This window comes from Poecilia reticulata, chromosome 11 (genome assembly GCF_904066995.2).
Source record: "Poecilia reticulata chromosome 11, P_reticulata-male-v2, whole genome shotgun sequence".
NCBI lineage: Eukaryota > Metazoa > Chordata > Actinopteri > Cyprinodontiformes > Poeciliidae > Poecilia > Poecilia reticulata.
Window position 1 is genome coordinate 24,413,409 of NC_088840.1, and position 24,894 is coordinate 24,438,302.

At 36.1% G+C, this 24,894-nt stretch overlaps 2 protein-coding genes and 1 long non-coding RNA gene across 12 annotated transcripts in view; 2 read left to right on the plus strand and 1 right to left on the minus strand.

Moving 5' to 3' along the window:
- col14a1b (collagen, type XIV, alpha 1b) overlaps positions 1–24,894 on the minus strand; it is a 144,176-nt gene that overhangs the window by 17,172 nt on the left and 102,110 nt on the right. For 4 of the 5 annotated variants that reach the window (XM_081613013.1, XM_081613010.1, XM_081613009.1 and 1 more), the window contains 4 exons: positions 18,914–19,072; positions 18,319–18,396; positions 17,680–17,766; positions 17,251–17,304 (listed from right to left, as the gene is read on the minus strand). In XM_081613013.1, coding sequence (XP_081469139.1) covers positions 17,251–17,304; positions 17,680–17,766; positions 18,319–18,396; positions 18,914–19,072 — 378 coding nt within the window. The remainder of the gene's footprint in view (positions 1–17,250; positions 17,305–17,679; positions 17,767–18,318; positions 18,397–18,913; positions 19,073–24,894) is intronic. The other variant, XM_081613011.1, reaches the window with a different exon arrangement.
- On the plus strand, positions 21–3,642 carry LOC145553902 (uncharacterized). The gene is made up of 3 exons (XR_014089942.1): positions 21–117; positions 1,209–1,327; positions 1,863–3,642. It is a non-coding gene; the product is annotated as an uncharacterized LOC145553902 (long non-coding RNA).
- LOC103472825 (CD209 antigen-like protein C) lies at positions 4,258–16,033 on the plus strand. Of its 6 annotated transcripts, none has more exons than XM_081613014.1 (8): positions 4,258–4,571; positions 5,941–6,057; positions 10,265–10,312; positions 10,420–10,464; positions 10,549–10,653; positions 10,883–11,025; positions 12,955–13,061; positions 14,766–16,033. In XM_081613014.1, exons 1-8 carry the CDS (start codon positions 4,334–4,336, stop codon positions 14,887–14,889), a joined length of 927 nt encoding a protein of 308 aa, XP_081469140.1. In that variant the 5' UTR covers positions 4,258–4,333; the 3' UTR covers positions 14,890–16,033. The 6 variants fall into 6 exon arrangements, with proteins under 6 accessions (XP_081469140.1, XP_081469143.1, XP_081469141.1 ...); XM_081613016.1 differs by lacking the exons at positions 4,258–4,571; positions 5,941–6,057 and adding exons at positions 6,064–7,616; positions 7,722–7,838; XM_081613017.1 differs by lacking the exon at positions 10,549–10,653.

Here is a 24,894-nt window from a genome sequence, read left to right on the forward strand (position 1 = left end):
AGGAGCTTCGTGAGTTTTTACTACGCATCCACTGAGAAGAAAAACTGGACAGAGAGCAGGAAAGACTGCAAGAGCAGAGGAGGAGATCTGGCGATTCTAAATAACAAAGAGAAACTGGTAGAGACTAGAAACATTCTCTAAATGATAATTAAATAATTAGTGAAATATCACAGCCTCATTTATCCAGTCAAAGAAAATATCAGTCATCACACATCATGTAATTTCTATTGTGAGAGCAGATTTTTACTTTGACGCAAAAAATATATATATATATATATATATATGATATGAACTCTCCAAGCAAATAAAGCAATGGCTGATGATGCTAACATGCAGTTGCTTGAAGATCTAGTCTGCCACCTGGTGCTCATAAAATGAGTGATGAATATTGAACATGCTATGTTTTTATTTTGTTATTGGTGTACATTTATTGCTCGTGTTTGTGCTTATCCTGCACAAATATAAGGTTTACTCAACTGTGTGAAACAGTTGTACTATTTTCATCCAAGTTAAATACCTTTAAGTTTTTCACCTCATTAACATTTTGCCTGACATATATTACCTCACTGTGTGGTTTGGATGAGATAAAACATCTGCAATATTTGTAGTTGTAAAGAAAACTTGCTAGTAAAGCAAGTTTTGCCTGGCTGTATGCAGCCTGCTGTCCTGAACCCCCCACAGCAGCAAGAGGAGTTTGTTTTTTAAGGTAAAATTTAGAAAACAATTTAACTAAGTGGAGGGAAAAATCCATATAAATTTAGTGAAAAGAATCCAGTGAGGCCAGTCAATAGAGTCCATGTGACTCTACAAACTCTGGGTATAGATCATGGTGCCGTTATTTCACTATTTTTAAAATTTAAAAAAACTTTGATCAATAATTTTGATAACTTATCATATAAGCACAGTAACTTACTAACCAGGTTGTCATTTGATGAACAAGTCATTCCTACATTGAAAGGATCAGGAAAGATGTGTAAAGACGTATTTTTATTTTAGTGTGACTTAATGTAGTCCTTGTTGCTTTTATACAACACACAGCTTCACAATGCCTGATTTCTGTCATTTCAAAACAACTCTAAATATTGTTTGGTGATAATTTGGTAAAATAAATGTGAAATAATTTTTGTCACAATAAGGAAAAAATGTGAATTGCAAATTGAAAGTGTACATCGTCAAAAATCATTATTTGCTTTTTTTAAATTCTACAGGACATGATTGAAAGAATGAAGATACATGGAGATTCCTGGATCGGTCTTCAAACTCTTCTAAGTTCAAAGGAATGGACTTTGAAATGGAAATGGGTAGATGAAACAGATCTAGCTTATAGGTGAGAACGATCTGGTTAACTGAGACGTCCAGACAGAAATAAAAACAAAAATCATGTTATGTTACTGAACATATCAGCACATTGTCACTCAGACTGTGTTAACTCACATAATCACTGGTATCAACACATACTAAAGCTTGGACTAGAGTCTCATCTGTGACGAATGAAATGTCAAATGAATTGATCTGAATTTTGAGCATAAATAATTTTATTTACATCTTCAACTGGTTTTCTTTTCAATGTCAGCAGGTTGATTAAAGGTTGATCAGTAGAATGTTGCAATAGTGAAATGACATATGAACATAGTAAAGTCATTTATAATGTGACTGTTTTAATGTATTCTGTGCAGCACTTTAGTGATATGTGGTAATTTAAAGCTGGACTGAGTCACTGTGAACCTTAAGATGCTCATATTTTCAGCTGGAGCAGTTTTTCATGATATCAACACATTTTAGCTAAAAGTATCATTAATGAAAAAAAATCATCCATTTTTAAAATAATTCCTGCTTCTTTCTGGATGTTTTCATTTTTACAGTTCCTGGAAGGAAGGAGTAAATGTCAAAGTGGAGCCAAGATTGAAAGCATTTACTGATCAACAGGGACTTTGGATGTACAACAAAACTGGATTAAAATACTGGATCTGTGAGAAAAGAAATGTCCAGTATCTTGGTGACCTTAAACCTGGAAAGAACATCACTAAAACTTAAGGACTATATACAGAGAAAAGTTATAATTATGATACGAGTAAACCCAGTGCAATCAGTTCTACAGCAGCCACACAGTAAAACCTAGCGTTAGATTTAAGCTTTGTAATTAAAAGAATGATTCAGGAAAATAAATAAAAAAAATAATAAAAAAAACATGATTTCTGTTTTTTTGCTGTTTGATTCAGAAACACCAACATCCAGCAGCAGCTGGTGAATAATGAATCTTGGTGGGTCTGATGTGCCAGTAGATTTTTCTTTCTACTTCAGTATAAGCATTCAAATGAATGACTGGACAGAATTCAGCAAGAATATAACAATTTTCATACTGCAAAATAATATGAAGGCTTAAATTAGCTAAAAGTAGAAGGTCTGTTTAGTGACTTACAAAAAGTACAGCATTTAATGATCTATTCTGTCAACAGCTAAATCTGAATCAGAGTCACATATGTGAATTTTCTTTTGTTTGTTATGTGCTTCGGGCACATTATGATTTTTATCCATTTCTTTTCCTTGTTTTCTTATAGACTTTAGTTCAATGACTTTTTGTTAATCTATTTTGGAGTTTGGATAATTCCTTTGTGATCATTTAATTACGTTAATTTGTGGCGCTGTTGGTCCGCCTATAAATAGGCTGGCTTTCGGCATGTTGAGGAGTCCCGCCATCTTCCTACCTGAGCTCCGCCTTTCCACTCGCTTCCGCTCGCTCCACCGGCTCGGTGCGCGCAAGTTCAGTTGCTGTGGGCCGCAGCTGACGTTTCCAGCCTGCCCTGCGGTATTTCTGTTAGCCTTTGTTTGCTTTTCTTGTGATTTTGGCCTGGTGGGACCGGTTGTCCTGTTTTCGATCTTTCTTTTTTATTAGATTCTTTTTTGATTTAGTCCGGTACTAGTAGGAGCTTCGACGGCCCTGTATAGGGTTGGCCCCCTGCTGTACCGTTTTGTTCTGTTTGATCGGCTCACCAGGTCCAACTTTCTGTTAATACTTTTGGGGGTTTGTTTTTCTTTACTGTTTGGGACACGGATGTGAGAATGTTGGTTTCTTCACAGAAAATTAGAAGAAGCTGACCTAAGAAAATCAAAGTGAAGAGAATTTATGAATAAAATATTTTGTAAAACCCTCATCTTTTTGTCTTGTGTCCTCAAATATGTTGTGCCCTTGGTGGATGTAACAGTTATTATTTTTAAACAAAGTATTATTTTTAAAACAGTAGAAAAATACCAAACTAATGTCTGATTGCCTATAAGTTCAACTCCGAACAACAAGCTAAAGTCTATAGAAACTGAACTTCAGAAATAAAACAATACTAAAAGACATTTGTATTGGATGAAATAAACATGGCTGCAAACCTGAAATGAATGCAGATATCAGAAGAACATAATGTTCTGCTGGGACCACAACATTATTTAACAACCAGGCAAAATCTTAACAGATATGAATGTTCATAGATCCGAGATGGAGAGCAGCACTTCAGCTCCTCCTTGTACAACATCACATCAGAATGACTAGCAAACAGTTCAAACATTAACATAACAGCAGCATTAAGAGATACAGTCGTGCATCTATAAGTTGCAGCATTGAACATAACCTGCTCTATGACTGAGCAGCTGATGTGTACAAAGTGGCTGGTGGATGAGCTCTTTTAAGACTATAAATTAATATAAATTTCAATAATTAAAACTGAAGGTATCTGAATGATGATTCCAATGAACACCACAAACCACAAAAGCTATTAAAAGGTTTCCATAACATTAGGTTCATTTGAAATCTAACTAAACAAAGCAGTAAATGTATGCCATTTGTAAAGATGGTCTGATGCACATGACAGAATGGTTTAATATCTTGTTTGAAAATTCTAAAATCCTAAAATATTATCCGTCATGGTTTATGTTTCTCAATAATGAGAACTCAGAGGGAAACACTTTTGGTTTCTTCTTTAGAAAAAGCAGAACTTACAGTAAAACATTTCCTGTGGAAAAATGCTAATCTGCTGGGCATGCGTTTGTGTGGTTTTGTGAGAAGTTCAAACATTCCTCAATACACCATCAATGAAATACAAAAGAGAAAACTATTCCTAAAAACAAAGTCTTTTTGGGCTAGTTTATCTGTTTTACAAAAAAAACAAAAAAACAATGATAAAAACAAATTCATGGTATGGGCTTCAAATGCAAATAACCTTCTGGTCTAAATGTGTGTGTGTCTTTAAGCAAAGCCACTTCCTCATTTTCTTTCTTCTGAAACCTGATGACAGGATGGTCAAAATTAGCAGCAGCAGTAGTTCTGACAGCCAGATTTTGATGCTGCATGATATACAAGTATAGATTTGAACTTCACAAAATACAAACAGAGGAATCAAGTCCAGCACTCAGCTGTATCAAAATGTCCTCCGATATTTACGCCAAAGTACAGTTATCCAAGAAGGTGAGATATACCAGAAATGAACAAGAGAACAGAACAGACTGGGAGGACAAGGAGGTAAATATCTACCAGTCTGCAGAAGACGTTGCTGATTACTACTATGTTTCTCAGCCACAGGAAGGAGGTAAGCAAACTTTAAAACATGTGACTTTTCTTTGGCTTCTTTGAGGTCTTGAATGTTGGTTATTTTTTAAGCACTAAAACACAGATTTAAGCACGTACCGTCTCTTCTTCTCCATGTTTGTTTTAGGATAAACATCTAAATGTGTTATTGTGTCAAATCCAGAATATGTGCATCAAATAATTGTTGCTCTTAGTGATGTTGATGTCTAGATTAGCCCACATAGCCTCATAGTCGATATAGAGCTAGTAAATTGCCTTTGCAGAGGAGCATCACGAAAAGTTTTAACACTATAAAAACATCATGTTTTGGTAATTTAACTCAAAAGGCAAAGCTGAGTTTGTCTAGATTCACTACACACAGAACAACACATGTCAAGCATTCTGTCAATTTTCTGAATTAGCTTATGCTAATGGAAACACAAGACTGATAGAAATTTTATTTTCAATCGATACAAATCCTGTTATGGCAAACAAATTTATGGAGACCACTACTGACTTGATGGCTGTCCAGCAGACTGTCACCTCCTCCCTTCATAAGCAGAAAGCACCTCAAACAGAAAAAGCCACCTGATCGCACAGCACCAGCCAGGAATATAGACGCACATTTCAGAACCAGGACAAACTGTGGAGGAACGAGGAGCAGAAGAAACAGGGGAAACAGCCTGGAGAGGAATGGGAAGCAAAGCCTGTTGAATAGTTTGAGGGTGATTCATAAAGCTGGACTCAATGCTTCAAGAGGCAGCACACATAGAGGAATCTAGTTGTAAAAGGTCTACAACTGTCATGTTTGTTGTCTAAGCCTGAATCAGAAACAAGTTCAGAGGAATCTTAACTGGACTAAAGAGAAAAAGAATTTGATTGTTGCTCACTGGTGCAAAGATCTCCCTTCAGACAAAAGATTATTTTACATTCATTTGAAAATGAATATTCCAGAATCTAGAGGAATCATGGAGGGATATTCAATCCAAGATGATTCACATATCAAGTCCTAAGTCAGCAGAGTTGTCTATCAGCAAATTTTATAGCATCTATTGCTTCAATACGCTTCCTCTGAAAAGCTCAAGGTTTTCAGAGGAAACCTGATTGCTGATTTCTTTTTCCTGGTGGAAATAATAAAGTGATGCTCTTAGCTGTGGTGAGGACTCACTTAACCCACAGAGCTAATCTAGACATTAGCTTACGTTTAGGGTCGTTTATGCCCTAAACCTCCATTGGTCTAAATGAGCCTTAAGAAGAAATTTAAGACCTAATACTACATAATATATTTAAACATATTATTTAAACCAGATACACAAATATGAAAACATAAAGTTCGTTTCACTCCCTGATCAATTTCAATGCTAATTTCCTCCCTATTTTTTCCTCTGTAGGCCAACAGACACAAAGACAACCAGCTGTGAAGAAAACCTCTTCCAGAAGAGCAAAACTCTGCAAAATGCTGCCATGGATTGTAATGTCAGTTGCCATCATCAGCCTGACCATATGCTGTAAGAAAAGTGAAACACACCAATACAAGATGTAATTCAGTCAAAATGCAGATAAAATGCCATTTGCTTCGTAATTAATTAGTTCACATAAGCCTACAGTTTATACTGCAACAAGGTAATTTAGTCGGACATGAAGCTGGTTTGCTGCCGACATTTTGCATCAGCAGAAAATCAACAAAAATGTGCAAGAGCATTTGTTTTTGCTGGGTCTCCAGACACAACAGGCCTCATGTCCTAAAGGTTTGCACGAGCAAAAATAGAGGCAAACTTGATAACATGCAACCAAGATTCAGCAAACTTAGGAGAATAACAGACACAATAAATTTGTGAATATACAAAACATAAGCTGATCATCAGAACCTGCAAAATACTGGGAGGAGGATATTTATATGCAATGACTTAGCACCTGCAATGTGACTTGCTGAACCTGAACCAGACTGTAACGGCTGTTTTTGCAACTTTTAACGTGTTTATAAAAAGAGTGCAAACTGGCACCGTTTGTCTGCGGTGACTGTTTGGGAAGGAGGGACAGATATGACAGAAGATACTGTTGGGACATTTAAAAAGTACAAAATACAAATAAAAAAATAATAATCTAGAAATATTCTCCAGCTATTACGATTTCTGTTTGATTCAGCAATGAATCACTCCAGTTTTGACAGTACACTTTTTTATAAAAGAAAACAAAACAGGAATATTAATCATTTTCCAGACTCCCTGTCTACCAACGACTAATAGCAGTTGGTACATTAGGACTGTTTATCATACACAAGCTTTTATAAAATCATTAAATTAACTATTCCTATGATTATTGAGAATCTAACAGCTTTATTAGTCAAACATAAAGCTCAACTAAACAAAAGCCCATTTGTTTGATGAGACCGATTCTAACATAAGAAAAATGTTATTTCTGTTTCCTTGTAAGGCTATAAAGAACAGTTGACCAGCTTAAGGTTCATCTCCTGTCTGAAATAGATATGCTAATTTGTGGTGTACTTGTTGAGCTCTTTGCATGAAGGGTTTGGCTGCCCTTCCTGCAAACACCGAGCTCAAAAGAAAAAAAACTTCCACAAACAACAACTTTTTCTTTACAGTGTGTAAGAAAAAACTATATGGTAATGAAGGGATACGTATTTTAGAAATATGGCCACAGAATTAAAAATATCAAATACGATTTTTCTATTTTAGTTATTTGCAATGTTTATTTATAATAAAATAAAAGACTCCAATGATGCATGTTTCTTTAGATGCTTCAACATCAAAGTTCTTTTTTGTTTTCTGAAATCAGAAGGACAGGAAATGGTGGCTCTAACCGCACTGCTAGAAGCAACGTTTCTTTCTGAGTAAAGCCTGTTCACTAAGTGGAGAGCAAAGTTCAGCATCTCTTCAGCCGTTTTATTTTGTCAGGATGTTCTCAGATATTAAGTCCACTCCAGATTTAATCCAAAGAGTCACATACAGCAAAGCAAAGCAAGAAGAAACAGCAGAGAGGGAAGAGAAGAAGGTTCATATCTATAATTATATAAATGACATGATGGGCGATTCTCAGTTAGGAGGAGGTAAGTAAAGATAAAGAGACAAACAGGACAGCAGCTCATTTGAGTCATTTTGAGTTTATGTGTTCAACTAAAGTTAATTATTCTCTCTTAACTTTGGTTCTGTAGGAAAACAGATTGAAAATCAACCTGCAGCCAACAAAGTGTCTGCTAGATTTACAACACTGAGCAGAATGGTGCTGTACATGTTGGTATTAGCTGGGATCATCAGTCTGACCGTGTACTGTAAGAAAAACTAACACCTCAAAACTGATATTCTCAATGTATTCTGATCACAATCCAGATTAACATATGTATAAAGTATTTATATTACAATTTTCATCAAGAAACACTCTGTTGATCTGACAGTTATATATCGCTACAGACATTTGTACAGCGTAACGTGGTTCACTTGTGAGTTTGTTTTCAGTGATAATAGCTTTAAAATTGACTGTTTTTATTTAACACCTGTTTAGCACCTGCTAAAAGGCTGTTTGTGTTGTTCCAGTGGTTATTGGCAATTTGTAGATTTATTGTTTTTTTTTATTTTTCCATCAGTAGAAAACAAATATTCAGTTATCACTGATTTAATTTACTGTTAGAATAAAACTCAGAGGTGATTTTTAGCCGATTGAGGAAAATAAATAGTATAAATTTTAATTAAAGTTCCATGTTTGCCATCGTTTACTAGGTTTCCAAAATATGAGGAATCTTTACTGGATTAAGACTCTTCTATAAAATTAACAATCTGTAAGAATGTCCACGTTCTATGTAAGGTCTGCAACCTTACATAGGTTGGCAGAGAAGTAATTCATTTGTACAAAAATAATCCAACACAGCAGTTTAGGGAACCAAGATACTGTAGTGCAAACATCAAGTCCCTCGTGAACAGACATTAGTATCCGCTGAGTTCTCTGCAGAATATTTGCTTCTTATTTTCAATGGGTGAAATTAATGCTAGAGGTACAGAAACGTCCATTTGAAATTTCTACAGATTCAGTGGAAACATGCAGAGCAGATGAGTTACTTGTAGCAGTGACCACAGGTATGGGACAGTCAGGAAAAGCAGTGGGTAAAATGCTTTATGGTGTTTGCAAAGAGCACAGAAAAGTCATGATTATCCTCAGACTCAAAAGAAGTTCTGTAAATTTGCTTTGACTCAACGACATTCAAGATCATCAGCTGTTTTAAGTGCTGCATGTGGTGAGGCTCACCAAAGAGTGACCAGATTTCACTTTCACCAGCAACTTTACCACAATTAAATGTATGTCTATTAAAAAGCTCAGGTTTTACTTGTATAACCTGGGTTTTATATGAAAGAAAAAAAAATAAAGCCATGGTTTAGGTGTCTTTAGTCTGTTTAATTTCAGATTGTTGAGTGAAAGAAAAGAGCATCTAAGTGAATAGAAACAGAAACAAGGCATTAAAAGATTTACCTCACTTAGACTATAGAATTTGCAACGTAACTTGTTTCCATTGGTTGTTAAATTTTGAACCGGTTCTTTGAAAAACAAATAAATAGGTTGAACTTAATTCACTTCAGCTTATTTATATAGCACAGATTCACAAAAGTTATTTCAAGGCACTTTACTGATAAGCAAGTCCAGTTACATGAAAATGACATTCAGCTCAATCACATTCAAAGTCAGTTCCATGCATTCAAATTAGATTCTAGTTATAGAACGATGCAGTGAATTTCAGTTTACTATGTCAATTAGTGAAAAGTTTTTCATCTAAGGAAACCAACCAACTGCATCGAGCCACTAACTTTGCAGCAACGGTGGTTGGTAATTTCCTGACCTACTTGCACAATCAAACCATGGAGACTGGTGACAGCATGAGAAGGTTTAGTTAAGACTGAAGCCATTCTGGACAGATCAGGTTCAGGATTTTCTGAACAGCAGAGGGGTAAGTTATTCTGCGTTCAAAAATGAAAAAATGCAAGAGTGGCAGGTAAGACTGGTGGTTAACTGTGGCTTGAAGCTGAATGTAGGTGTTGGACGGACAATTCAGGTTCTGGTGTGGAATGAGGAGCAATGAGATGTTCCAGAGGTGAGTTCTGGGAATGCTGGTGAATCTGAGGATCCAAAGTGGATGCGAGTCTGGACAGGTATCTGAGAGCATCAGACATGTAGGAAACAAGTGAGCAACTTGTTCCACAGTCGGATCTTGAGATGCTTGGAAGTGGAGAGAACTTGAGATCACTTGAAAAAAGAGTCAGTTGAAAATCAAGGTTTTTCATAAAGCCACAAGAGGTTGCAGGAGGGCTAGAGGCTGTCAGAATGGTCAACTAGTGATGGTCCTGCGGTTTCTTATATTCCTTAGTCTCCTATGAGGTGATTATCCTTAGGCGTGTAGGCAGACGGAGCCAGTAGATCCTCTCTCTAACAGAACCCAAACTCACAAAGGAAACAGACAAACACACCGAATCCCTCCTCCTGAATAAGCCCTCAGGGAGAGTGGACAGTCCATTGCATTGAATTGCTGTAATCATTATGAAAGATGCTTCCTCATTTCACTGTATTAGTAGGAAAAATCTTGCTTGACACATCATTAAAAACTGGAAATTTACCTGATCACCAGCTGGGAATAAGAATGGTAAAATTCATTCATACATTCAAAAGCTATTTTAAAACTGCTGATTTAATAGTTTTGTTTCATTCATCATTTAGTCACTCTGGAAATCATCAAACTGAAGAACAACCACAGTCGTCTTTCAGGTAAGAGACATTTCATACAAAAACACCAAATAAATAATGACCCATTAAATGTTTTTTGTTTGTTTTTTTTGGCTTCTGTTAATCAATTAACAAATTATATTTTTAAGACATAGGAGACAATTACAAGCTACAGTTACAAGCCACACTTTTAGGTAGGGCTTATTTCATATTTAACCAGTATATTCACAATTGTTAAATTGTTTTTTGCTTCACTTATTAACCATGTTGTTCTTTAGAAATGGCAGCCAACTACAGTCAACTACAGAACAGCTACCAAATACTCAGCAAAAATCACAGTCAACTGACTGATCAAGTAAACAGATTGAACAAAACAATTATAGGCAAGAAAAAAGTGGAAATAAAAAAAATATGTATTACAACCCAGAATCAAGGTTTGCATTTTTCCAAATTTAATTTGTTTTGTTAGTCAGAATACAAAACACTGAAAAAAAGAAAGTTGCTAGGAATAATCTAAAGACAAAAAATCAATGTTGTTGAAATATATGATTTAGCAAATGTTGACTGAAACATTTAACATAAAGCTTATTAAAACTCTGACCTTGTATAAAGGAAAGTGGTGCCCAGATGGATGGACCAGGTTTGGATGCAGCTGTTACTTTAAAAGCGAGGACACAAAGACTTGGTTTGATAGCAGGACATACTGTCAGCAACAAGGAGCTAATCTGGTGATAATAAACAGTGAAGCTGAACAGGTGAGTCTGTTCATATCTGTGTGATCTTTGATATGAATTTACCATCTTGCTGTCTGATCTAATATTATGTGAGCTGTTTTCTAAAAGCATTGTTTGAACAATTAAAATTCCTAATGAAACATAATTCAACAATACAATAAAACCCTACTTTTATGTAAAACAGGTGAAGATTAAATAAAATGACAAATTTCATTGATATGACACAAAGAAAGCTGGTCACAAAACAACAAAATAATCACTGCATCCAAATTATTAAAGAATGAAGAAACTATTTTATCTTTTCAGTGTCATTGCATTAAATGATACATATCTTATCTGTTGGATATCAGAGTAAGTTGTTTTTGTTAATCTCTGTGGAACAATACAGCTGTTATAAATCTTTGTTCTAAATTATTTAAGAAAGAAAAACGTTTTATTCCAGAAGGCAGAGATATAGATGATAATTTTCTGCCTTCCAGAATTTACAGAACACATGATCTAGATTTGTGATTTTAAGCATTCAGAGAACCTGAATTAGTCTGGAGAGTATGATTTGCTCTGCACACTCTAAACACTCTTGACATATGACAAGGAGACATGTTCAAAAGGGGGAAGAGGCATGTTAATTACCATTAATTTATCATCTTCAGCTTTAGTAATGAACAAACAAAAGATGAATCAGTCCATGTTTGACAAAGATTTATGGGAAAATTCAGATAACATTGGTGACATTGGTGAGGAGAAAAAACAAAAGCAGAGGGTGTTCATGCACCACCATGCTTAACTTTTTCAGAACATTGATTGTTTCAGAAACAATGTTTGACCCAGATAGGAGCTGAACAATCTTTGATGTACTGAACTGTCCAAGTGAACCTGAGTTTACCTCAATAAACCACTAATTCATGGTAATGTCTCTGGACTCTCTGCTCCCCATGATACTAAGATTTCTCTCCTTAAGATGAGTTTGGGTGAACTTTCTTTTGTGGAAAGATTGTTTATCTTACAAAGTGATGATTCAAAGCTATATCAAACATGTGTTTTCTTTAGAAGTGAAAAAAGTAAGCAAAAAAACTTTGTACTTACTGTTTTCCTTCATATTTTCATCTGTCATTCTTGGTCTAATTTTTTAGTTTTTTTAATGCAAATCTAACTTGAGGCTAGTTTTTATAGGTGATTTACAAGGATGAGCAACTTCTGAGTTCTGAGAAGTCAGAACAGACTGTCTATTTCTGTCATCTAGTTCCACAAACAGACTTTCCCCCCGATGTAACAAGAATGAAAGGTTACACGAAGTAGGCAGAATGAGGAACATAAAGCATTTAGATCAGGTTGTCCAGCTGCAGTTCTCATGAGCTGCTATTATCAAACTTTAGATGCATCCTTCTTAAACATGCCTGAATCAAATGGATGAACTTCCTCACAGCATGTCATTCAGCTCCGCAGAGGTCTAGCAATGAGCTATTCATATGATTCAGGTTAATCTGAGAATGCATAAAAGTTGCAGGATAGCAGCTCTGGAGAACCGGATTTGGCCTCTATGGGAAGATCAGACCACTATTATTCCTGTGTTACACTTCACAAATATCAGGGGCATATTTTAGCACTGTTTCTGAACAATGCATCACCCCCATGTTGAAAAGTATTACAATTAGGTATTTTATTTTTATTAGACAATGTGGTTTGACAGAAAATAATCTAATAAGTTGCACCCATTAAACAAAAACGTTTATTAAAACCTGACCATCTAAAATAATTTGAAAGAATCTAAATTTAAAAAATGAAGTTTTTGCTTTAATTGAAATGAGTTATAAAAACATGGATTTTTACTATTGTGAAATAAAGTGCTGTTATGTTAGATTCACTTTGTATAAAGAGCACATTTTTTTATTGTATTACATTAACCTACCTATGCCATTTTAAAGAAAACATGTCTTATTTTTCCTCAACTAGGAATTTATAAAACAGTTTAATAAAAATGGAGAATCTTGGATCGGTCTTCAAAGTGGGCAATCGACGAATGACTGGAAATGGGTGGATGGATCACCACTGACACAATCGTGAGTTAATCTTAAAAATGACTTATGTGTAAGAAATTCTTGAAAGGTGGACCCATATTACATTGAACTTATTTGTTAGTGCCACTGTGGTGTCATGGTACCCACTGGTGCTCCACAGCAAAATAGTATTTTTCTTTTATATATATATATGTACGTATTTGAATCATTTAGTTTTACATTTGGACCCCAAAATCATATTTGTTGGCTCAGTAATGATTTAAAATACATATAAATATTTCTACGTAATGCAACTTTAAATGTGAAAAAAGTCAAAACAAAAAAATATTTGAATGAGCAGCTACTTGGATTCTCTCTGTGGAAATTCTACAATGCCTTCCACAAACTATTACTAACTTTGAAGAAGACAAAGAAAGCAATGTCATTTCAGTTGTTTATACTTTCCAGTTAAGTCAGTTTGTTCTTATATCTGCTATGAAGTACATAACAGATTTAAAGCGATGATGTTTAGAGTTTGGGATAACTTAGAAGAGGAAATCCAAAACCAAACTTTTCTGCAAAAAACATTTTTTTCTCTAAATAAAACCACACCAATACTAATTGAGTTAAACTATCTGGATTAATGATGAAGGAGGAGAGGTGAAGTAATTATTGAGCTGATTGCAGAAACTAGAAACTTAGTGGAAAAGAAGCAAAATACAAGCAGAGTCAACAGGAAGACCGAAGGCAGACAAAACCAAACCAGGACAAATCAATAGTTAAGCAAATGTGAGTAAAGACTGAAATAAACAGAAATAAATAAATACCAGAATCTGGCAATAACAAATAAAGAAAAAAACACACTGCATCCTGAGCAAATTGAAGATCATTTTAGTAACAACTACCAGATAATGCGTGTTATGGCCACTCTTGCATCACAAAAAGTTCCAGAAAACAAAAATGCCAGAGTAGTTCCTCAGGAGGAGGTTTTCGACTCACTCAAAAACAATAAAAAAGCACTCGCGGAGACTTTTCCTGTTTCAAAGGAGTTTCTTTTACTTACAAAAAATAACAAAACAAAACAAAAAAATCTCCGAGTTGACTTCAAATAAATCATTAATTTGCGGTACAAAAACCATTTCACTCCTCACTCCTTCACCAAACAATCAGATCAGCCCCAACAGCTGCTTCTGCCTGTTAATCACTGCCGGAGCCTGACTGACGAGGAGGAGGGTCTAAGCAAAACAAATAAATAAATACATACATAAATAAATAAATAGATCTACCATTCATATGGCTTTAAATCTGTGGAAATTAATTTAGCAAAAAATAAATGCATCTAATTCTTATTAGGCTCCAACAATGTGGGAAGCAAAGACAGGAAACAATTCAGAAAAAAATAAAACAAAGCAGGAAGAAGTTAAAGATCATATGAAACACTGTTTTATAAGGTAGTTAAAATCATTAAAGTCACTAAAATATCCTTCACTACCAGTCACAGCAGCTGAAATTTTTAATGTCTGAAAACCTTTAAGACTTTTAAAAGCATAGACATTTCCAGGAAATAATTAAAGACAGCCAAGAGAAATACACTAAGAAGAATACAGAGAGTATATGAGAATGTGCAGATAAAATAAACCTCTTCCTCCTCCAGCTCTCCCAGTGCATGCAAAAAAAGAGAATAATAATTAGACATAAAAAGGAAAAATATATTGATTTCTGGCAGTAATTGAGTCATGTTTAATAAAGTTTTATTTTCCCCCACAGGTTTTGGAGAACAGGAGGGCCAATATATTACCAGTACCAGGAATATGGAGTATGCTGCAATTCTCAAGGGAAATGGAAACATGCATATTATATCAATAACAATAACTGGATTTGTGAAAAATAAAGTGTCAAACCAGAGAAAGTAACTACCACCTTATTTAAAAAAAATGATGTTTAGGATTTTTGAGTCACAGCTCATTGCTTAAAGTTTGTTTCCAAGGTTTATGCAGAGGCATGATGTAACCAAATGACAACAGGTGATGTTTGATCTGTGGAGTATTTTTAACAGACTGAGTTTAGTTATGAGTTCTTAACTATTTTTCTTTATTGTTAAACTCACAGATGCATGGAAATCATATAAATTTTTTTTCTGGTGAATTTTGTCGGTGTGGCAAAGAGAAAATCAACTTTTACTGGAAAATAGTAATAGGAAAATAAATTCAGGTGGTAGCTTTTAAATGATCTGCTTTGATGTGGTGCCATTTGCTTTGCAAAGCTTTGTCAGTGTAGTAAGTTTAATATTTTGACAAATTTAAGAATGAACTGTAAAGTTTCAACATAGACACATAAAATAAACCATATTCTAAAATTGTAAATGTAAAAGGGATTTAATTTTCCTTTCTTTATCCATGTTGCATAATCTATGTGCAGTCATTAAACAAATAAGGACATCTTTAATAAAAATAAAGCTTTTTCCCCAGATTCCCACATGTTTGACTCATCAAGAAAAAAAGCCCTTCTATTTTTATGAGATTTTAACATAAAATTGATGTTAAGTTCATTTTACAAGACTATAGATAATAAATTAACAGCTAATTTGTAATTTCCTGTTTTAAACAGACATGTTGATCTGTGGTGTACTTGTTAAGACCTTTGCATGAATCGTATGTCTAGCTACTGTCCTGCTAACACTTCCTAAAACATCTGCAGCAGTAATAATGTAATTATCACCATATAGAGCTAAAGTAAAAAAAAACTGTAAATCAGCTCTGTTCATCTGACAGTTATGTCTATTATACATATTTCTACAGTCATAACATGTGATGGATTGTAATTTTTTTTTCATTTTAGAGTTAATAGGTCCAGAGTTGATTGTTTTAGTTCATTTTAACATTCTAACATGCTGTTTGTGCTACTTTAGTGGGTGTCACGGGTTGTTTGCCAATAGATTTATAGATGTTTCGTCTTCCCCACCAATTGTAAACCAGTATGCAGCCATCATTGTCTGGATTTACTGTTAGAATAAAATCCTTGAGGTAAACACAGAATCATGTAATGAGATTATTTAAAGATTACATACCATCGGATTATATAGTAATCCAAAGAAAGAGTAAGTAAGAAAGAGTTGCATGTTTTAGGTTCCTCTTACATCTTATTTTCATTTGTTGAGTTTGCAGAAGGAGCACTTCTCAATTTATTTGTCTATTATTAAACTACTAAGATGTGAAGTTTCCTGCTAAAACTCGTCACAAAGGGAACTGAACTGGACCTTAGAAATAACTTTCTATCTAATTATTTTAGGCCATAAGCACATCAACAAGACATAACCAGAACTCAGTATCCTGCCCATTAAGGCAAAAATAATTAATCTTTCATAATTAATCACTTATACTTCAAAACTGAATATTACACCACAACTCACATTATGTGGATACAAGAATAAAAATCACCAATTTGAATTAGGATTAATAGTTAATAGAATTAACTTTACAATCTTAAAAAACAACAACAAAAAAAATAAACAAGCTGAATCTGAGTTAGTTGGTCCTTTAGTCACTACCAGGTCAAACAACCAAGAGAAAAGCAGGTATAACTCTCTGTGCATCAAACATTCAGACACATTACATACACAGTCACCTGATAAACAAAAATATACTTGTAGCTATCTTAACTTTTTAACCAAATTGGGTTATTCTTTAGAAGTGGTGCATTCAACAACAGAGCAGCTACAAAATACTCAGCCAAAATCACAGAATAAAGGATACGCTTGAAGGACAGAGAAAAATTAAAACAAAACGGAAACACTGAGCTCTTGGAAATAAAATCTTTCACAAATCTTGAAATGAGAAAAATAGTTTTGACATATTCAGTTAAGCTTGAAATGCAGGCATTGTTTTCCTGCAATGTATTTGAATGTCTACTTCTGGACTAAAACATAAATAAGGGCGACTGAAAAACCCATTCATGCATGGTTTGTTGCTTTCAACGTGTTAAAATGGTGAGAGTGTGAAGCCATGGATAAGGAGCGTTCTTTACAAGACTTACCTGTGCAAATGAAATTACACACAATTCACTAAGCAACATTTTTTCAGCTCACAATTAACCATCACGACTCAGTAGAAACTACAGCTTAACCAATGAGGTCTGTATTTATTTATTTTTTCTAAAATTACACCTGGTTTTAAGTTTCATTCAGAATGATACAGATTTCATCACCCTTTCCACACAGCGGTGGCTTTAAAAAGAGTAAAGCAGTACAACTTACCACTGGACCCGGCTCTCCACGATCACCTCTGGCCCCTCTGATTCCAGGACCGCCCTGTTAGAAACCAAAAACATTGTAATTACATATGCAAGATCAACAACACTTAGGACTTAAACATATTTTATGTGTCTGAACGGAATGACAAAATTGACTCCACAATAAAGTTGAGAAACAGCTGAAAGAGAACAAGTGAAATAATGAAGCCAAAGCAAATTGAGCTGCAAATTAAAGATCATTTGACTGGATGGATGAGTATATATGATATGATCTCAATTTGCCAAGTGAACATTGGGCATCTTGGAAGTTCTTCATTTAATCTGTGTAACATACTGAAATCACATGCAGGGTTTTCTTCTATTTTTTTTTTTTTAGGAACAAAGCTGCATTAATTCTAATAGATAATCAGGATAAACATAATAAGTTGCTCACAGGCACTCCAGGAGGACCAGCTGGACCTTTGCTGTCCTGTGTGCAGGTGCAGGCTTTGGGTAAGGCTGGACAGTCTACCTCCTTCCTCTGGATGATGATAATGTCATGCAAATGACAAAGAAAAAAGAAACTTAATGTGATGACAAAAGGGTTTAAATATGACAAAATCAAGCAAAGTAAAGGTTTGACATTAAACATGAACTAATAAATGAACATAGTGTATAAATCTATAAAATAATCTCCATCTGAGCTACAATAGAAACTTTTTTTGCAACTTTTCTCTGGCCTAGTTTTATAGTAAATCAATAAAATCAAACGCATTGAAAGTTTAAAGGTTTATGAACTATAATTCACTTACAACACCTGTTATGACTGACCTCAGTCGTGACTTTTCTCTGATAAGCTATTAGCTGGAAAAAAGTATTTCACTGAAGTTAAGTGAAAACATAAAGGGCATCATGTCTAACATTCTGCTTCATAGCAGAAGCCAACTTTTAGAAAATGTGAAAAAAAAAAAACTTTTATATGTAAAATAAATAAAAAAACATGGGCGATGAAACTGACTTAGTAGTATCTAATTTTGACAAAGTAGCAAAATCAAAAATGTAAATGTCAAACAGCTTTAAAATGTGTCCTCACCAGACCAGGCAGTTCACAGCACTTGTCTCTGTTGGCCCAGGATGTGCTGCAAATAATGTCAAAGTTCTGGAGCTGGAACTGCAGAAAAAGCAACACAGGATACAAGTCTGAATGTATCAAAATGCAACTAAAAGTTCATTTAAGTTTTACTGACAGGCATAACAGAAATGTAATGAAATTTAACCTGATTGCCAACCAAAAAACAGAAGAATTAATTACAACCATCAAATAAATTGTTTTTAACAGAAAAATATGGAAAAAGTTAAAACCAGATATTTAAACACATGAGATCAAAAGAGGAAATTCAGTACGAGCTATCAAAATGTGTCATTAATAAATGTCCCATAAGATGCCTTCTTGATCCGGCCAATCAGATGGGTCTGTAATAACCGGACTCAACATCCTAGACCTGCTGGGAATCAAATCAGACTCTGTGACCATGGAGTGTCTAAAACTCAACACTTAAGTTTGCAACATATTAGAGTGAGAATGTAGTTGCTTCGGTAATCAATAACAATCAATAATGATCTGATCTGGATAGAGAGCAAAGAGGAATCCAGTGGTGCAGTGCTGCATGTGTGAACGCTCTTTCTACCGGTGCAGAGTTGTCCTTGTTCTCTCGGGAGCGAACCATCCTGCCCAGAACTTCCACTCCGTCTGTGGTGATGTTTCCTGCTGCGTTGATGAACTTCTCTGTCACCATTTTGCAGTCGATGAACACTTTGGCGCTCGTCTTGCTGATTGCAATGTGCAGCTGCATTAAACCAGAAATAAAACAGAACTTCATAAAGTCTTAGGAGAAACCTTGTAGCACTGTACTGCTATAGGATCTGAACTTTATGCCATGATTATTAATCATAGCAGTCACCACAGACAAGATGCTGATCAAATGTAACATTAGGGAAAACGATGAGCCAAAGAGAAAGGGGAGCTGTTTAAATAGCAGGAGAAGAGCGCCCTCTACTTGTGTGCAGCTGTAAATGAATCCAGTTTCTTGGACAATTTTGCAGGAACAACCTTGAAATGAAATAAAATCTACATATTTGGGGGAAATAGTTATTTGTATATACAACTGAATGCATTTACCAGAACCTGGACTGGATGTGAATCTGGGATTCAAAACAATATCAGTGCATGAAAAGATTCTACCAACATAAATGAATAATTTAATATTTTACATACTAAAAAGAAAAAAAAAAGAATAGAGAAAAAAATGGACAGATACTCCCAACCTTTCACAGATGTAATAAATGTAGGAGGATCACTCAGTTTTGCTGACCATATGCAGACTGTCATAACTTACTTTGTGAAATGTTAACATTTCTTTTTTAAACTACAGATGCTGGTATTGTTCTCAGAAGCAGATGTTTGTGTGTTGAGCTGAAAAGTCCCTCTGCTTCAGAAATGTGACACTTCGCCAACCTGGGGTCAGATATTCTGCTTAATTGGTGTCAAACACACAATAACAGCTTCATGTTCAGATTCCAGGAAAATAAATCAAAGTTTAAGAGGCAATGAGATTAAAATGAAACATACAGATGAAGAAGCCAAGATATGAGTTATTGTATATTAATGAACGTGACAAATTGCTGGAGGAAAAACTGTTTTGATACAGATCAGCAGTCAGAGAGGCTTTTCATAGTTGATGTGTCTATGATTTTGTTTTCTTATAACAGGAACCTAAACATAATCATCCTTCGAGTTATTTTTTTTTTACTCTCATGTTCCTAAAATGTCTCATTTCATGATCAAAAAAGATCTCCATGTTTCATTTTATTATAAAATCTCACCATATCAGTTCATAGTTAGCATTATTTTGCAGACATTTGTATCAATCAATCAAATTTTATTTGTATAGCACATTTCAGCAGCAAGGCATTTCAAAGTGCTTTACATAATTAAAATAAAAACAGAAATAAACAGTGAGAAAGAGAGAAATTTAAAAAATAAAAATAAAAAAACAAACTCCCGTTGTCCTTTGCGGAATTTAACTAACTATAGAGGACTCCGCCGTCCTTTAGCAGGGGACGCCGCCGTCCCACACAGAATTTAACTAACTTATAGTTAGAGGAGTCTGCCCTCCCGCGGACTTTAACTGGTTTTCCTTTGCGGAATTTAACTATGTCATAGAGGACTCCGCCGTCCTTTAGCAGGGGACGCCGCCGTCCCACACAGAATTTAACTAACTTAGAGTTAGGGGAGTCTGCCCTCCCGCGGACTTTAACTGCTTTTATTGTACCTGACAGTGCCTAGGATTCTCAGGGTTTAACTTCTTACCAGAGGACGCCGCCGTCCCACACAGAATTTAACTAACTTATAGTTAGAGGAGTCTGCCCTCCCGCGGACTTTAACTGGTTTTATTTTATTTTAATTTTTATCGTTTTTTATTTTTATTTTTTATTTTCTTAAGACATTAAAACCCGCACTCTAACCCTAATTTAGCCATAAGCAACTCTAAACAGGTGGGTTTTAAGTTGAGATTTAAAGGCACCCAGTGTTTCAGCTGTTTTACAGTTTTCTGGAAGTTTGTTCCAAATCTGTGGTGCGTAGAAACTGAATGCTGCTTCTCCTCGTCTGGTTCTGGTTCTGGGGATGCAGAGCAGACCAGAACCAGAAGATCTGAGGGGTCTAGATGGTTGGTACAGCAATAACAGATCTTTAATGTATTGTGGTGCTAAACCGTTCAGTGATTTATAAACTAACATCAGTATTTTAAAGTCTATTCTCTGAGCTACAGGGAGCCAGTGTAGGGACTTTAAAACTGGTGTTATGTGCTCTATCTTCCTGGTTTTAGTGAGAACCCGAGCAGCAGCATTCTGGATCAGCTGCAGCTGTTTGATTGATTTATTAGTCAGACCTGTGAAGACGCTGTTGCAGTAATCAATGCGGCTAAAGATAAATGCATGGATGAGTTTCTCTAGATCGTGCTGAGACATAAGTCCTCTAATCCTAGAGATGTTCTTCAGGTGATAGAAGGCCGACTTTGTGACTGTCTTAATGTGGCTCTGAAGGTTCAGGTCAGAGTCCATCACTACTCCCAGGTTTCGGGCCTGATCGCTGGTTTTTAGTTGTAATAACTGAAGCTGTGCATTGATTCTAGTTCGTTCCTCTTTAGGTCCAAAGATAAAGATTTGTAAACTATTAAACATCCCCTCTGATAAATTAAAATAAATGAAATACAGCTAAGGGCTGCACAGTGGCGCAGTTGGTAGAGCTGTTGCCTTGCAGCAAGAAGGTTCTGGGTTCGATTCCCGGCCCCGGTCTTTCTGCATGGAGTTTGTATGTTCTCCCTGTGCATGCGTGGGTTTTCTCCGGGTACTCCGGTTTCCTCCCACAGTCCAAAAACATGACTGTTAGGTTAATTGGCCTCTCCAAATTGCCACTAAGTGTGTGTGTGTGTGTGCATGGTTGTGTGTCCTGTGTGTCTCTGTGTTGCCCTACGACAGACTGGCGACCTGTCCAGGGTGACCCCGCCTCTCGCCCAAAACGTTAGCTGGAGATAGGCACCAGCAACCCTCCCAACCCCATTAAGGGACAAGGGTGCAAGAAGATGGATGGATGGATGGAAATACAGCTACATTTAAAGTATCTGGGACTGAAGCCAGATCTTTTACATCTGGAACCAAGATTCAGCACAGGAAAAATACGAACTGCTCACTATGGAGCCAGAACAAGCCACAGACTCAAGGAGTTCTGGTATCTTAGTGTTGTTCATGAGTTACAGTGGGAGGGAGTGTGTGATGAACAGACAGATTGCGGTCTCATCTGTAATAATGCGATAAAAAGGAAGGTCTCAATTTACAAGATCAGCAACGTAAAAGAGACATAAATCATGTCCAAAAGAAAAGCTGTTAGAAGCAGAAAGACATGAGACTTGGAAGGAGGTTCATCATGTTACAGCAGAAGAAAACAGCCCAAAATATAGTCAGAGCTACAGAGGAATGGTTTACAACAAGTATGTTCATGTCTTAGAATGACACAGTGAAAGTTTAGATCTAAATAAAAAAAATAGTCCTTTTACAGAGAAGATTAAGAAAAAGTTTCCATCTGTAGATATGGTTGAGGAATACGCCAAAGACTCAGAGCGGTAATTAAAGCTAAAGGTTATTCACACTGGGAGCAAAATGCACACATTGCTGTCAGTTTTATTTGTCAAAAAACTTTAAAAATTTTCTTCTGCCTCCAGCCAAACCTATTGAGGTTTATAAAGAGGTTCAGGAATCCTGCTGGGTCATAAACCTGAAAAGTACCTTTTGATTTTAGCTGAAGCTTTAAGGGACTTTGAAGTTCTTAGTGAAATTTGGAGCAGAACAAACAACTGTAATCCCTTATTTTGCTTTTTCTTTATTTTAAAAGAAATGTATCCTTTCCACTACTTTTTACATAAGGCAGGGAAAAGACAACAATTTTGCTGAATAGCCTCAGTTGTGCCAGTCATTTTTCATGCAACCTGTCAGAATAGGACACTTTCAGCTGAAGTGCAGAGAAGTGCTGTAAAAATACCAATATTATTATTTTGCAGCACTAAAGGGTCATCAGAATCAGGCAAAAAACTGTTCCTGATTCTGATTGGCTGGAAGATGGTAATTATTATCCTCTCAAATCTGACACTACTCTTTACCATCTCCAAAAGAAGCTGTTACTAGGCAACACCGTTTGGTTTCTACAGGAGAAGGAAATGCAATAATTGAAAAAAAAAGACGCTATCTCATATATTCAGCGTCTCAAACAAACAGGCCCATTAGACAAACACTATCCAGCAGGAAAAAGTTGTAGCTCTAATATACAACATGAAAAAAGCTGAGGATGCAGAAGTTTGAACATTTTTTTCCAGCAACCTTTCAGCTGGTAATATGTGCAACATCAACTGACGGTGATAAAACGAAGCTTCTGCTTGAAATCTAACCACGCAGCACTTTCCTGCAGTTCTGTGGAGGAGTGCTGAGCTATTTTGTGCTTTATAAGGTCACTGCTGCCAAACAATTGACAAAATGTGTCTTACATCCAAGACTTATTGCTATTTTTATTAAACTGACTCAGAGTTACTATGTGGAGGGGAAAAAAGTGATTTATTTATTCAGGAACTGGTTGGTGTTTCTTTAAAGCCTTTTTACAAACTTGGCTACAGTTCTAAAACTCTAAGAATAGCATGACTTAAAACGTAAAACTGCACTCCAACCCTGTTCACTTCCATCTTATGTACCCATGACTGTGTGTGTAGACACTAGTAAATCCATGCTTGTATGCACATGCAGTAAGTGCAGAAGTTTCTGAGACTTGAGTTAAATCCTACTGAGACTGTGGAGTGTGAAGGACTACCACCTTATCTGAGGATACAGCTTGTGTAAGAACATTTCCACACTCAAAATGTCACCTTTTCAGCAAATAAAACTGTTTAGTAAAAGGCAGGTAACGTACAACTGAAGGAGCCCATATAACCTTCAAGGTGGGTTAAAAGGACACGTCAAGCGATTTTACTGATTATCACATTAGTTATCTACTTTAATCCCTAACCGCATGACCCAATACAGGCGTCGGCTTGACTTATCAGGAAGGCAGCGGAGGTTCTGGTCCTCTGGGATTATAAAATCAACTCTGACTCACTCAGACTCGTGCACATGCACACGCAGACGGAGCAGAACAAAAGGTGAAAAGGTAAGCGGGGTAAGCTCTGCTGACAGCAAGCAGACAGAAGTGACTGCAGATCAGTGAGCGAGTCGCTCTGATGATAACACAATGCGACGGTGAGCAGGTTCAGACTCGGGGCGTGACTCAACTCAAGTCAGCCTGTTGGGACACCAGCCACTGTAACGCTGCTCAGAAAAACTGGGGTAAAAATAGAACAAGGCAGGAGCGAGAGACGGCAAGAAGACGAAGCTGAACTGTGCAAATCAATAAGATGATAATCCAGACAGTTGGGCTGAAAAAAAAAGAACAGAAATAAAATGGCGATACAGCTGTCAACCAATCAGTCACTGCAGGTTATTGAGTTGCCTAGAGATGGACCTGTCTGTCTGTCTGTCTGTCATGGCCAACAAGTAGTTTGGAGCCACTTTATTTTGTACTTAACATGTGGCATGTCTTTCTTTCTGGTATTCTCTGAAACGCATGCAGTAAATTTAGTCCTCTAACCAGTGGCGCAACTACACATTATTCAGGTGGATGCGAAAACATAGATCGCTATACATTTACCTCGTTATGTGCGCGAGGTGAAGGAGCGTAAGGCGCGCTGAAGTGTATGGGAAAACATCCCGCCCCTCCAGACGGGGTTTTGGCGCCCCCTCTGGTGCTGCGCCCCTATGCGTTGCATACCCTGCATACCCACTTTTTGCGCCACTGCCTCTAACGCAGGGGGATGCTTTGTTGGTTCTGAAGCATCAATTTGCTTCTTGAGTTTGCAGACATTTTCACTATGACTCAGCATCGTAGTCTGCGTTCTCTTTGCCAAGTCAGGCTTTCGTAGGTGACTTACCCTGCAGGTAAAAAATGTAAACGCTACATTTTGTATGCATCAGAACATTCTGAAGGTCAGCGTAAAGGGAATCAGGTATTTAAAAAAACAAACGCATAACGGCA

Coding starts and splice junctions, on each gene's coding strand:
- LOC103472825 (XM_081613014.1), top strand. CDS start 4,334: ATGATATACAAGTATAGATTTGAACTTCACAAAATACAAACAGAGGAA. Junction 4,572..5,940: donor TTCTCAGCCACAGGAAGGAG/GTAAGCAAACTT, acceptor TTTCCTCTGTAG/GCCAACAGACACAAAGACAA. Junction 11,026..12,954: donor TAAACAGTGAAGCTGAACAG/GTGAGTCTGTTC, acceptor TTCCTCAACTAG/GAATTTATAAAACAGTTTAA.